This window comes from Podarcis bocagei, assembly GCF_964188305.1.
Source record: "Podarcis bocagei genome assembly, chromosome: Z".
NCBI lineage: Eukaryota > Metazoa > Chordata > Lepidosauria > Squamata > Lacertidae > Podarcis > Podarcis bocagei.
In genome coordinates, this window is record NC_138140.1 from 10,112,444 (window position 1) to 10,127,395 (window position 14,952).

At 47.6% G+C, this 14,952-nt stretch overlaps 1 protein-coding gene across 7 annotated transcripts in view; it reads left to right on the forward strand.

The window, feature by feature from the left end:
- The first annotated feature begins 921 nt into the window (after positions 1-921).
- Positions 922-14,952, forward strand: part of CAMSAP1 (calmodulin regulated spectrin associated protein 1) — a 48,841-nt gene continuing 34,810 nt past the window's right edge. For 2 of the 7 annotated variants that reach the window (XM_081179614.1, XM_081179619.1), the window contains exons 1-2: positions 922-1,418; positions 3,613-3,775. In XM_081179614.1, the coding sequence (XP_081035740.1) occupies positions 3,613-3,775 (163 nt within the window). In that variant the 5' untranslated portion in view covers positions 922-1,418. Of the gene's footprint in view, positions 1,419-1,710; positions 1,734-1,867; positions 1,890-2,294; positions 2,932-3,612; positions 3,776-14,952 lie in introns of those variants that run through there. The other 5 variants (XM_081179618.1, XM_081179620.1, XM_081179616.1 and 2 more) reach the window with 4 other exon arrangements.

Genomic DNA, 14,952 nt, shown 5'->3' on the forward strand with positions numbered 1-14,952 from the left:
CATATTACATATTTGCATATGTGTCTAAGCCAGAGGTGGGGAACCTGTGTAGGGTCGGTTCCTATTGCCTAGTCCAAGCATTGGGGTTCATCTCCAAAGGACTGTCTGCTCCTGCAGGGTGCCTGCCTACTCTTTGAGAACGGGTTCAAAGCCTTTGCCCTGGATGCCAGCATATTTGTGATATGAACTAGGGCCTTTACGCTGGTGGCATCCTAGGCATGGGCGTAGCTAGGATTCTTGTGGAGCCCCCCCCCAGGCTTTTATGGGGGGGGAGCAGAACATCTGATTTGTATTGATTTTGATTGATTGTGGGGGCAGCTGCCCACCCCACCCCCCGCGTTACACCCATCCACGATCCTGGGCGCATCGTTTGCGGCATTCAATGGAGGGCCTCCTCTCAATGCTGCAAAGCTACCCAAGGCTGTTCGCGTGCACGCGTGTGCCCAGGCTCTCAAGCTGAGGTATGCAACACCAGCAGCCTGCATGGTCGTCCTGACTTCGCTTGAGCAGGAGCTTCGGTGCTTTCTGCTCAGTCTTTACCATACAGGCTTCCGACACCCTTGACCTCAGTGACAGATCTGGGTAGTTGCATGCTACAGTCCACTATCCTCAGCAGCAGCAGCAGCCTACCTTGCAGATCACAACCCAACCCAGGAGGCGGGTGACCCTGATGTATTAGCTTTCTCCTCTGACTCCAGGTAAGCTAACCCTTAGTAGCAGAGCACCCCCACCCTCTCTCTGCCAGCTAATCAACCCTTAGCTGTAGAGACACCCCCTCCCCCCGAGCGCGTACACCCACTCTCTCTCCTCCCCCCCCCCCGTTTCCGGGCGCGCGCGCGCGCATTAAAGATACCGAAGCGCGGCTCGCGAACAGAACGTAGCGGGAGTCAGGGGTGGCGGCGGGGGAGAGAAAGGAGCTCCGCGGCACGCGCACGCGCATTCCCTCCCTCCCTCTCTCTCTCTCTCTCTCTCTCTCACACACACACACTCAACCCTCTACACCTACTTCACCTGGCGAGCGGGCGCATGCGCGCCCTCATTCTCCTCCGTTTATCGAGGCGCGCGAGCCTCGCGGGTGCGCGTCCTCTCCCCCCCCCCCATTCCTCCGGTCTCGTTCCCCCCTCCAGTCTCCCCCGCCCCCTCAGCCGAGCCAGGCTGAGCTGAGGCGACAGAGGCAGCCAGCCCGCCCGCCCGCCTGCCCACCAGACCAGCCCTGCCTTGCCCTGCCCAGCCCAGCGGGGGTAGGTGGGTGCGGGGGTTACCCCTTGCCGTTGCCGCCGCGAGGCCTTGGGCCCTGGGCGCGGCCGACGTGGTAGTGGTGGGGGCTCCGACGACGCGGGAGTGGTGAGGCGGCGGCGGTTGGGGAGCTCGGCCCGGCGTTGGCATGAGGTAGCTGCGGCTCGGAAGGAGAAAAAAAGGTGAGGGGGCGCACGGCAGATGATGGCGGGGGGCGGGCAGCCGCTGGGGGCGGCGGCGGCGGTATGATTTGGGTCTGTCAGAACTGAGGGACGAGGAGGAGGGAGCGCAGTGGTGGCGGCGGCGGCGGCGGCGGCGGCTTGTATGAGGGACACACGGCGTGTGGGCGGGGGGAGCGGAGAGCTGACATCTTGGACGGAAGGGCTCTGCGCGGAGGGGGGCCTGGCTGTTTTTGAGCGGGGTGTGTTATTGTGTTCTAACCTGTGTTATCATCGCGAGTGAGCGACTGAGGATGAGCAGGGATTGGGGCGTGTTCGGTGTGTGGGGTGGGCGGGCCAGGATCTTTTTATGTTTTTTTGGGCAGGGTGGGGGTTGGGCGGGAGGAGGAGGGGAGAAATCTGGTTACGTTGCTTGTGGTTATGAAGAGTTGTGGGGTATCTGGGAGCGGGCGGCAGAGGAGCTTGTGAGTAGAGGTAAAGCCTGGGCCTGGGGGTTTGCCCGGTTGTTGTGCGCATGGGAGAGAGCCATGGATCTTATTGCCGTGTTGTGACGGGTGGGAATTTGGGGTGGAGGAGCTGGGGTGGGGTGGGGGTCTGGGTATTTGTGCGTGGAAGTAACAGGTCATGGGGAAATCGTAGAAAAGTATAGGTTGGGGGAATCAGGATTGGGTGTCTGTGTGGGTGTTTTATCAATAATAACAAATCTATAGTATGATAAGAGTAGCAGGCGTTGAGGGGCAGTGGCTTGGACAGCAGGAGGCTGTTTGAGGGACGGGGTGGGCCAATGGGGGGGTTGATTATTGTGTGTGGGGGGTGTGGTAGGAGCTACAAGGGGAGAGGCAGTAGATTGAGATGTAAGTGTGGGAAGTTTGGGCAAGGACTGGGTGTGTTGAGGGGCAGAAACTGGAAGATCAGGAGAGATGGGCTGCGAAGAGGTTGAGGACAAGGTTGAGGCCAGTATTGCAGTACATGGTGGAAGGGAGTAATCTTAATATAGGAAAGCGTAGGATATTAAACAGTAGTGTTGCTGTCTTAATCACCATTAATGTCATATTGTGCTGTGTTTATTGCCCATGCTATTTATTACAAAAATGAATTGTCTGATGGGTGTCAGGTTCATGGATATGTGTAAGGCAGTGTCTGCTGTGAAAAGAGACTGGGCTGTTAAGGATCTTTGTGTGTGTTTTTGTGCAGGGAGGTGAAAGTGACATTATGGGGTGAGAACTAGAGCAGAAGCAGGGGGAACAGAAGTTTATGGGCTACTAAGGGAGATGTGGAAATGTACTGGGGAGAGGTTAAGGCAATAGGCAGCACTGGGTTAAATACTCACACACATATATAGTTACTGGGTAGAGTGGGAGAAGAACTGAAGGCAACTGAAAAAAGCTAGGGAGATATTTGGAACAGGGAGAGGCGGGTGAGACAGCAAAAAGAAAGATGTGACAGATGAGGAAGACGGTGCTGAAGGGATGTCCTTTGTTGTCTTTGTTGGGGAGCAGCACTCTGCCTGGAAAAGGTAGGCTGAGGCACCTTTTGTTTGCTACCTTGGCCCTGGCATGTGCCAGAGTGTGCTGGTGAAGAAGGGTAAGGAAGATGTTGGTGGAAGGACCTTTCTGTTCTGCCCTCTCCCTTTATCCTCTTGCCTGCAGGGTGTCTGGTGCTTCTGTTCATCTCAGCTAACCGATCATCCTTCTTAGGAGTAGGATGAAGGAAAGAGATGAGGCTATGACAAGAATGGGAAACCCTAGGCCTTCTGCCTTCTGTTGCCTTCATTCCCTGCTGTGCCTCCTTCATTTCAATTGTTAGAGAAATCATATGAGAATAGGTTTTTGCTTCCAGCAATTTGCCTGGTACCTGTCTGTATTGTTAGGCTGTTAACATGCTGGAGAGGTGTCTGGAGCAAGACTATGACTACAAGTGTGATTTGTATGTTCCCTTTCATATTGTAGGGCTGAAAGAGTAGCTTTAGCATATTCTCTCTCTCATATATATATATATATATATATATATAGCAGCATCAAATGAATATTAGAAGGGGGAAAGAATTCAGACTGAGATTTACTGTAATTGCAGAGCAAACCATAGCAATAAAAAACCTCCAGTGCTTCTGGGACTACAGAATTTGTACTTGCTACTGTACATATGAGCCTATTATGTGTATGAGTGCTAGACTGGGTTTCTTTTATTTTTGTTTCAGATGGCGGATGTTGATGTTTGTGCTGGTGGGGATAGCACCAGAAGAAAAATGGATGCTCTAGCAGATAGTGCAGCTGAGATCGTTCCGTTGGAGCTCTATGATTCAGCTCGAGCAAAAATAGCTGCTAATCTACAATGGATCTGTGCTAAAGCCTATGGAATAGGTAAAAATCCCCATTGAGTGATTATTCTTTTATCTCTCCCCTTTTGCTTTCCCCCTGTCTTGCTCTCTCAGCTGTTAAATGGATTTGAAATGATCTGTGCTTTACATATCAATCATGTGCCAAACCGATTTGCCTACTTGCCCTATTCCCATGTTTTTAGAGCCCAGGATATTAATAAGTGCTTGCTAGGAACCTTGTCAGTGTACATCCCTTTTTCTCATTGTGAATGGTTTGTAGAAGTGCATATAACTGTGTTTTTGTTTTTGTTTCATGAAATAGTGCTCTCTCACACAGAACCTAGACCTACAAAGGCTGAGCTCTTGAAGGCCCTTAAATCCTTATTGTGTGATTCATTCTGGCAATCCTGTAGATCCTTGCTGCTACCTTTTTATGGAGCATAGCTGAATAGAGAATAAGAATCTTATGGCTTCTGTATCATATTGTAGATATTTCACTCATCTATTTTTTAACCAAGGCTGCTGTATTCTAGAACATAGCAGTGAGGCAGCATTCATTTCTTTGCATAACATTGTGGGTAATGAATATAAATAGATGGGATAGAAAAAAATCTTGTTTGAAACTTTAGTTTTATTTCTACGGTCTTCTGAAGCACTATTGCCTTCCAGTGTGTTGTATTAAAGTAGATTCTGCTTCGTCTACTTTGAGTTCTTGGTTTTTGTCATTTGTGCCAGGATTTTGGCTTCATATCGGTATTATACTTTTAACTGAAACAAAATGTAGCATGTAGAAAATTAGATAGCCCTGTTAATCTGACTAATTTGCCAAACTCTAATATGCTTAATGGATTAACATTAGCTTGTGTTGTGTTAGTGCTAAGTAATACACTGTATTCCTGCAATCACATGGCTTTGGTTTGTTTTCAGCTTTTAGAATGGGGATGATTGTTCATGTGGCACAGCAAAATTAGGAGCTTTGAGCAAGTTTTTGGTTCACTTCTTCTGTTTATGAAAGTATACTATAATTTCAATAAGCAGCAAAGTCAAATAATATTCTATCATAACACAAGCTGTAACTGCAGTTTAAAAATTATAACTGGACACTAAGGTAAATATCTACAATTTCATTTTTGTGGGTTTTTGAATTAGCTTATTTTGGTAAAAAAATAGTATCATGTGCAGCCACTAACTGGTCTACTTTGTGTAGAGCAAATTTGTTGCATGGCCTGTGTTTGTTTAAAACCTCCATGGGAACTAGGCTTGGGCAGTCATGTGTGATGGCAAGTTCTAGACATATCCATACTTGGCTTCAATATTAATGTCAGATTCCCTTAATTGATTTCCTCACCTTTAAAAAAGTATACTAATTCTGTAAACAAGTATAGAGATTAGGCTAATATTCCTGTGTTTTGCATATGAAACCAGCCATAAGCAGGTTAATATCTTTAAATTTCAGTATTATCCTCTAATACAAATGAGAAGCCTTCCAGTCCTTCTAATCCTTAAATGACTTGGATTGCTTCTCAGAATACCTGGTAGTAATACAGTATTGCCTCAAAATGAGCATACCTGTCAAAAATGTCAATTGTATACAAGGCATATTCATCTGATTTCATATATGCTTACTTGTCAAAAATGTCAATTGTATTCAAGGCATATTCATCTAATTTCATATATGCTTCATCTCATCTAACTTATTTGTAAGGCATGGGTTCTGCTTATGCTGGAGAGCACAGTTGTTCTGTGTCGCAAAGGGCATTAGCACTTGGTGGGGGTGAAAGGAAGGAGATGGAAATATGTAAAACTTGACCAGTGCTAAAGGTCTTCGTAAGTGCCTCATTCTGTACAAACTTCATTTGTATGCAATGTCATCTTCAGGTGAGGCCTTACTTCAGTTTCCTTAAGTATGTGAAGCCAGTTTTATCATTTCCCTTGAAGCTGAACCTTCTCTTTGGTGGTGCCTTTCCTGTGGAGCACCTCAAGAGAGGCCTATTCTGCTGAAGCTTTTAGTATATCTGACAAAACGAAAACATTTCTTCTGTCTTTTGGGAGATAAAATTGACCTGTGTCTTGATAATGGTGGTGTTTCTATTTTAGTTGTTAAGTTTTATGGAGTTTTAAGTTGTTTTGATTGGTTCTCTCTTATTGCAGCTTAAACTGCTTTCATTACTAATATTTAAAATTGTAAGGCATTTTAGAAGGAGCTTTTCACTGCAATAGGTAGTATATAAGAGCCCCACCCCCCAAAATCAGTAAAGTGGTACCTCGGTTTTCGAATGTAATCCGTTCCGGAAGACTGTTCGAGTTCTTAAACGTTCGAAAACAGAAAACTCAATAGCCAACAGCTAGGCCTCAGGATCTTGCACTCAGCAGAAGCCACGTGGCATGTTCAACTTCTGATGCATGTTCGAAAACTGAAGCATTTACTTCCGGGTTAACGGCGTTCGAGAACCAAAATGTTCGTCAATGGAGAACCACTGGACTACATTGTACTCTTTGAAAGCACCTGAAACACTTTAGTTCTATATCTCAACTAAAATGAGAGGCTTAACTTTAGTTTAATTTAGGTTGATCCCTTCTAATAAATTATAGAATCACAGAATTGTAGAGTTGGAAGAGACCCCAAAGGTATCTAGTTCAACCCCTTACAATGCAAAAATCTCAACTAAGGCACCCATGATAGATGATCATCCAACCTCTGTTTAAAAACCTCCAAAGAAGGAGAGTTCACCACCTCCCAAGGGAATTTGTTTCACTGTCAAACAGCCCTCACAGTCAGAATGTTCTTCCTGATGTTTAGTCAGAATCTTCTTTCTTGTAACTTGAAGCCCTTGATTTGGGTCCTATCCTCTAGAGCAGAAGAATAATTATGAAATTAATTAGTTAACTAATTAGTTAACTGTTTATATTTGGACAAGTTTTCTGATGTACTTTATTGGAAGAAGAAAAATAATAATTTCCTTAATAATAATTTAAACAATTTATTTAACTAAAACAATAACATTATAGCATAAGTATCCATGTTTGTTAACTGATATGGTTAAACATTTTTTCAAAAAAAATATATTTTAAGCACACATGAAAAACTGAAAACAAATCCTTATTTCCTGATGAATAGCCTTTGGACTATAATGTACAGTGGTACCTCAGGTTACATACCCTTCAGGTTACAGACTCCACTAACCCAGAAATAGTACCTTGGGTTAAGAATTTTGCTTCAGGATGAGAACAGAAATCGTGTTCCCGCAGCACAGCGGCAGCAGGAGGCCCCATTAGCTAAAGTGGTGCTTCAGGTTAAGAACAGTTTCAGGTTAAGAACGGACCTCTGGAACGAATTAAGTACTTAACCTGAGGTACCACTGCCACTTATAAAAAACTATCTTTAGAAATATTTTCCCTCCAAAAGCATTTTATTTTTAAAATCCAATTTATTTATTTTTTTAAAAATCCGTTTTTAAAAAAATAAATCATTGATTTTTATCCACCCTGAGTTTGCTCCATCTTGCATATCACAGCCCTTAGGATATTTGAAGATGGCTATCATATCTCCTCTCAGTCTCCTCTTCTCCTGGCTGAATATAGTCAACTCCCACAACCATTCCTCATAAGCCTTGGTTTCCAGACCTTTGATCATCTTGGTTGGCCACCTCTGCACACAATTCAGCTTGTCAACATACTTCTTAAATTGTTGTGCCCAGAATTGGACACAGTACTCCACATGTGGTCTGACCAAGGCAGAATAGTGGTACTATTACTTCCCTTGATCTGGACTTGTGTTGATGTAGCCTAGAATAGCATTAATTTATTTTTGCTGCTGTATCACACTGTTGAACTATGTGATGAAGGCAGAAATGATGCTTGGCCTTTGGCTGCTTTTATGAGAACTACTTACTTGATCTGAATGATGTCATGCTGGCCAGTATTTTTTTTAAAAAATTATGATGCTCTTGCATGTTTAGGAATGTTAAACTGTGCTTTCTAGTGCAGGAAATGTAGACATCCTGCAGAAGGAAAGCAAAGCCGGGGAAAGGACAGAAAGTTGGAGAAGCAAACCAGGGGATCACTGATGATCCCCTGAAATTGTTGTTGTTATTTATTAAATTTGTATACCGTCCTATATTCACAGGTGTCAGGGCGGTTCACAGGATAAAATCATAATATAAAACCACAAAATACATAATCAAAATAAAAACAAGAACAACCCAATAAACCTCCCCACCCCCAATTGCAAAAGTGAACTATGCTGTAGTCTCTCTTGTGCAGATGCAGTGAGAACAATTTCACTTGGATATAGAGCTGGTGGATAAGGTACAAATTTTAAAATGCATAATAGAATGAGGCTAACACCACATGTTGCTGTGTATCCCTGTTGTGTATAACCTGAGGTTGCAAAAAATAATAAATTAAATGCAAAATCTATGTTTATCCATAACTGCTCATAACTGCTATGTTGCTTCCCCCTCTTTTTTACTACATTTTTGCTTAATATGGTACGGTTTTTTTAAAAGCCTCATGGCAAAACCCTAATAATTGTTACAATCTAAGTATCTTTTAGTGCAGTAAGTACAGGCAACTCCCAATTTATGTGGGGGTTATGTTCCAAGGCACCATGCATTTAAGTGAAATTATGTGTATTTGAAACACCCCACTCTGCCACTGTCCTGTTCTGCCCCTTTTTGTGACTTTTTCACCTCAATTCCAGTTTTGGCGCAATACACATTTTTATGGTCGCACACATATCAGACATGCCTAAAACGGTTGCTGCCTATACTGTATCTCTTTGTGCCAACATGTTAATTCTCTAGATCAGCCTTTCTCAACCTTTGGTCCCCAGGTTATTATTGAACTACAACTCCCATCATCCACTACCACTGGCCATGCTAGCTAGGAGTTGTAGTCTGACAACATCTAGGGGCTCAAGGGTGAGAAAGGCTGCTCTAGATGTTAATAGACTCCAGGTTCCCACTAGCCACCGTCTGCATAGCTAGTGGTCAGGTATGATGTTATTTTTTTAGTCCCAACAGCTTCTGGAAAGCCACACATTGGCTGCATCTTATTTCAGCTAGTAATATTGCTCACATGATATTTATCACAAGTATTTCTTTTTAAACAAGATATGCCGGTTTGCTTAGAGCCTCATTGAGGAAATAGACTTAACTCAGATATAAGTGTATAAGCTTGCAGTTTTTGGCTCCATTATCCTGGTTGGCTACTTCAGAAAATGAGAGTAGAAGTGTTTGTGGAAATCTGAGTTAGTGAAGCTTCAGGTTGGGACTTTATTTAAACCATATGTTCTGAGTCTCAGCTCCTTGGTTTTCACATGGTGTAGTTTAAAGTGTGCATGGGGTATAGGGGATGTTAGAGGAAGGGGTATCTATGGTGGAAGACATGTCATGTTCCTTCTGGGGTAGTTTGTTCATCTTGGTCCCCATCCTGTACTAAGCTCTCACCTGTGGCTCCTAGAAGCTGTCAGCATGTGACAGCGGACACACTCCGGGAATCACTTCAACTGGCTAGCTAAACCAGGTGAGAGTAGCTGATGAGTGAGTTAGGGACAGGTTCCAGTGGACTGAGTAGATGAGAGCAATAGTGGGTCCAATGGTTATCAAGGCTGTTTCTGCATGTGCTGTAGAGGGAAGTGAGGGGCAGATGGGGCTCTTCAACCTGGGAAGGTAGCCCATCTAGGAGAAGGAAAACTTGGATCCTAAACCTCACTTGTATTGCAGGATATCTTCAAGAGAAGAAACGGTAAGAAGTAAAACCTACACAAATCTGAAGTGCAGTCCCTAAGAAGGTTGGATGGCACCTTTGTATGCCTCCTTTCAGCAATCCCTGAAGCTAGGCTGGTGCCAAACGTGTTGTTCTCTCTTTTTTTGGACCACATCAGTGAGGCTGAGGGCTGGGCAGCCCAGGACTTCCATATACAATGTCCAGGTTTGTGCACCCTGGAGAGGTCACTTAGGTGCTGCTAACACAGAGGCTTGGGTGCACTCCATTGTTTCAACACAGATGAATGCAAACAACAAGAAGTTTAAAGTAAGAAGTAGATTTTAGGGCACACGGACTACAGTGCTTATTGGAAGCCTCTTCTAATCACAGTTGTACTCCTTGCAACACTTGTCTGCGCAATCTATTGTTTTGGATTCTTGGCAGGAGATGAGATTCTGTTTTATGAAAAAAATTGGAAATATAAAAAAGAGTTGCACCCAGTTGATAGCTGCTCTCTGTAGACTGCTTTTCTTCTACTTATTAATATATTATATCTAGGTTCTGACTTCATTGGGACTTTGATAACATAAAAAAGGCTAACAGTATATAGAAGGCTAGAAAAGGAGGCTTGTAGTATGTTGAATGCTGTCATATAAACAAAGATATAATAAATACCGTATTTTTCGCTCTATATGACGCACCGGACCATAGGACGCAACTTGTTTTAGAGGGGGAGAACAAGAAAAATAAATTCTCTCCCTCTCTGCGCAGCGCCCTTTCAGCGAAGCGGCAGGAGAAATGGAGCCCCTTCCATTTCTCCTGCTGCTTCGCTGAAGGGGCGCTGCGCAAAGAGGGGGAGAATTTATTTTTCTTCTCCCCCTGTAAAACAAGGTGCGCTCTGTGCATTCAAGTGCGTTCTGTGCGTTCAACCGTGCTGCCCCCCGAGCTTGTGGGGCTGGTGGTGGGAAGTGCTGCTTCCCCCACCACCAGCCTCAAAGACCAGGTCGGGGAGCAGCGCAGAGGTGGCGTGCCGCCTTCCCGCTGCCCCCAGAGCTTGTGGGGCTGGCGGTGGGGGGAAGCGCTGCTTTCCCCCACCGCCAGCCTCAAAGATCCCTGCAGCCTTCGGAGCGCAGCGCGAGTTCCCGCTGTGCTCCGCAGGCTTCGGGTTCCTTTTGCTGAAGCTGGGTGAGCAAGACTCTCCTGGCTTCAGCGAAAGGAACCTGAAGCCTCCGGAATGCAGCAGGAACTCGTGGTGCGCTCCGAAGGTTTCAGGCGGCTATCCCTGAAGCCTGGAGAGCAAGAGAGGTCAGTGTGCACCGACCCCTCTCGCTCTGCAGGCTTCAGCAAAAGCAATGCGAAGCCTCCGGAGCCTGGAGGAAGCGCTCCCTCTGTGCTTTGGAGGCTTCACGTTGCTATCGCTGTAGCCAAGGAGCCTGCATTCGCTCCATAGGACGCACACACATTTCCCCTTCATTTTTGGAGGGGGAAAAGTGCGTCTTATAGAGAGAAAAATACGGTATATGTTTTGATAGCGCAGGAGGATTGCTTGTTTTTAGAAACTGTGATATGTAGGACTTTTGATCCTTATTTTATATTAGTTGGATTATCATTCTACTTACAGTGGTACCCCGCAAGACGAACGCCTCGGAAGACGAAAAACTCGCTAGACGAAGGAGTTTTTCGTTTTCTTAGCCGCTTCACAAGACGCATTTCCCTATGGGCTTGCTTTGCAAAACGAAGCTTGCCCTGCAAGCTCCGGGGATAGCAGGGAAGTGCAGCGCATCTTCCCCGCTGTCCCCAGACCTCTTTTGAAGCAAGGGGCGGCGGGGAGAAGATCGCTTCTCCCCGTTGCCAGCCCCTCTCTCCCCGGACCCCTTTTGAACCAAGGGGCGGCAACGGCGAGAAGCGATTCTCCCTGCTGCCCCTTCCCTTGCTTTAAAAAAGGTCCGGGGACAGAGGGGAAGACGACTGCTGGTGCTGCTGCTTGTGTGAGTGTTGGGAGGACCGCTCCCTTTCTGCCAACTCCATCTGGCCTAGGGGGCGGGGCCTGCACTCATCGCCACAGCATAAGAGGCCTGGGAGAGGCCTCCGAGACAAGACTGCTGGTGCTGCTGCTTGCGTGAGTGTTGGGAGGACCGCTCCCTTTCTGCCAACTCCATCTGGCCTAAGGGGCGGGGCCTGCATTCATCGCCACAGCATAAGAGGTCTGGGAGAGGCCTCCGGGACAAGACTGCTGGTGCTGCTGCTTGCGTGAGTGTTGGGAGGACCGCTCCCTTTCTGCCAACTCCATCTGGCCTAGGGGGCGGGGCCTGCACTCATCGCCACAGCATAAGAGGCCAGGGAGAGGCCTCCGGGACACGACTGGTGCTGTTGCTGCTTCGTGAGTGCTGGGAAGACCGCTCCCTCTCCTGCCAACTCCATCCGGCCTAGGGGGCAGGGCCTGCACTACCATCACGGTTTAGAGGACAGAGCAGCTACCGGCAGCAATGGACAAAATAGTTTTAAATGTTTTAATTGCTTTAATTTGCAGCACCTTAAATGGGGGTTGTTGTTTTTTATAATATTATATTATTTCATTATCTGCTGCAAATGTTAAAGATGTTTTTATATATTTTAAGGTGTTTTAAAGGTGCTTTTATTGTTTACTTTGTTGTACCACCGTGAATGGTGGTTTTTATTTATGTATTTTTGTTTGTTCCATTTTGTTTTTTTTGGGGGGGGGGGTTGGACACTGAGTGGGGCGGGGATTGGTTTTGTTTGGGTATAATTGTTTTGGTTGTTTTGTTTTCTATTTGTAAATGGAGGTTAGTATGAGGCTTGGGATTGCGACCGTGGAGGGGCGAGGGAGGTATGGCGGTGGGGGCAGATGTTATAGGCGAAGGGGATCGAGATATGGATATGCTCGTACCCCTTCCAATCTGCGCCCCATCCCGAGAGACGAGGGTAGGGTGAGCAAGGATTACTCACCTCCTTCACTGGTGTTGTGCAATGCCAGGTCTATAGGCAACAAAACTGCTACCCTGCGAGATTTCTTTATCTCGCAGGGAGTTGACCTGGCTTGTGTGACGGAGACCTGGGTGCGCGAAGGGGTAACTGTTACCTTACGAGAGATGGCGCCCCCGGGTTTCTCCGTCCTCCACCAGTCACGGACTGTGGGCCGGGGGGGAGGGGTGGCAGTATTAATCCGGGAAGATTGTTCTTTCAGGGCTCTACCATCGCCATCGATCCCCGGCATTGAATGTGTTGGCCTAGTGTGGGGCTCCGAGGAGAGCTTGGCTGTCTGGCTGGTGTACCGGCCACCTAGCGCACCAGCAGCCACCCTGTCAGGCCTGCTGGAGGCGGTGGCCGGCTGGGCCTTGGAGTTCCCTAACCTATTGGTATTGGGAGACTTCAACTTCCACGCTGATGCCACTCCCTCCTCACAGGCTCTGGACCTGGTGTCTTCCATGGCGACACTAGGGCTCTCCCAGTTTGTTTCGGGCCCCACACATCAAGCAGGCCACACGCTGGATTTGATCTTTGGCGCCGGTATAGATGTGATCATGTCTCCTTCGATGAAGGTGCCATGGTCTGATCACTACGCTCTGAAAGCCAGGATTGACTTTCCACCCCCACCCTGCTTAGGTGGCGAGCCGATTTGGGCTCGCCCGCGGAGGCTGATGGACCCGGATAGATTCCGTCAAGCCTTGCGGGACCATGCTCCCCCTGGCGACTCATTGACTGAGCTTGTTGAGGGCTGGAATACCCAGCTCCTGTCAGCCATCGATGAGATCGCACCTAAGCGCCCTCTGCGACCCCGCAGAAACCGGGCTCCCTGGTTTACCGAGGAGCTTCGGAAAATGAAGCGGGACCTCAGACGGCTAGAGCGAGTATGGCGGGGTGCCCGTGACGGAGCCTCAAGAACATCTTATAGGGTTTTTATGAAAACCTATGAGATGGCAGTGAAGGCTGCTAAGAAGTCTTACTTCTCGGCCTCCATTGCATCCGCTAGCTCTCGCCCGGCGCAATTATTTAGTATAATTCGGTCTTTAACGTCCCTTGAAGGACAGCCAAATTTAAATAACAATCTGACACACAGCTGTGAGGCATTTGCGAGCTTTTTTGCGGAGAAGGTCCTGTTGCTCCGCCATGACCTCCCTGCCAATTTGGATACAATAAAGGAACTGGAGGCCCCTCGACTGTCCTCGGGTCCAGTATTGGACCACTTTGACCGGATATCTCCAGCCGATGTGGACAGATTCCTCCAAGCTGGAAAGCCCACCACCTGTCCTCTGGACCCGTGCCCGTCATGGCTGATTAGAGCGTGTCCAGACGAGGTGCGGGGCCCCCTGGGGGATATCATCAATTTGTCCCTTGGCACCGGGATATTCCCAGGGGAACTGAAGGAGGCGGTGGTGCGTCCGCTCTTAAAGAAAACATCATTAGATCCCTCAGATCTATCCAATTACCGCCCGGTCTCGAATCTTCCATTCCTGGGTAAGGTGATTGAGAGAGCGGTTGCTGAACAGCTTGGTAGGTTTCTGGATGAAACATCTGCTCTGGACCCATTCCAGTCCGGCTTCCGCGCTGGTCATGGGACCGAGACGGCTCTGGTCGCCCTAACAGATGATCTCCGCAGACAGCTGGATCGAGGCGGGTCGGGGCTGCTGATTCTTCTAGATCTGTCAGCAGCCTTTGACATGGTCGATCACGAACTCCTGGACCACCGCCTTGCCGACGTGGGGATCCAGGGCACAGTCCTTCAATGGCTGCGCTCGTTTCTCTCTGGTCGGGGACAGAGGGTGGCGCTTGGGGGGGAATTGTCATCACGCCACTCCTTGGTGTGTGGAGTGCCTCAGGGTGCAATTCTCTCCCCGATGCTTTTTAACATCTTTATGCGCCCCCTCGCCCAGCTTGTTCGGAGTTTTGGGCTGGGTTGCCATCAGTATGCTGATGACACCCAACTCTATCTGTTGATGGATGGCCATCCTGACTCGGCCCCAGACACACTGACCAGATGTCTGGAAGCTGTGGCTGGATGGTTACGTGGGAGCCGGTTGAAGTTAAATCCTTCGAAGACAGAGGTCCTCTGGCTGGGGCGGGACGATATGGGATCGAGGGGGCAACTCCCATCTCTTGCGGGGGTGCAATTAGTGCCAGCACCGTCCGTTAAGAGTTTGGGTGTAATCTTCGATACCTCCCTCTCTATGGAGTCGCAGATTACAGCTATAACAAAGGCGGCATTTTTTCATCTCCGCCAAGCTAAGCAGTTGGCCCCTTATCTCTCTCGTCCTGACCTAGCCACTGTGATCCATGCGATGGTCACCTCCAGACTGGATTATTGTAACTCGCTCTACGTGGGGCTGCCCTTGAGACTGACCCAGAAACTCCAGCGGGTGCAGAATGCCGCGGCGAGACTCCTTATGGGGTCTTCGCTGCGAGAGCACATTCATCCAGTATTATACCAGCTGCACTGGCTCCCGGTGGAGTACAGGATCAGGTTTAAGGTGCTGGTTTTAACCTTTAAAGCCC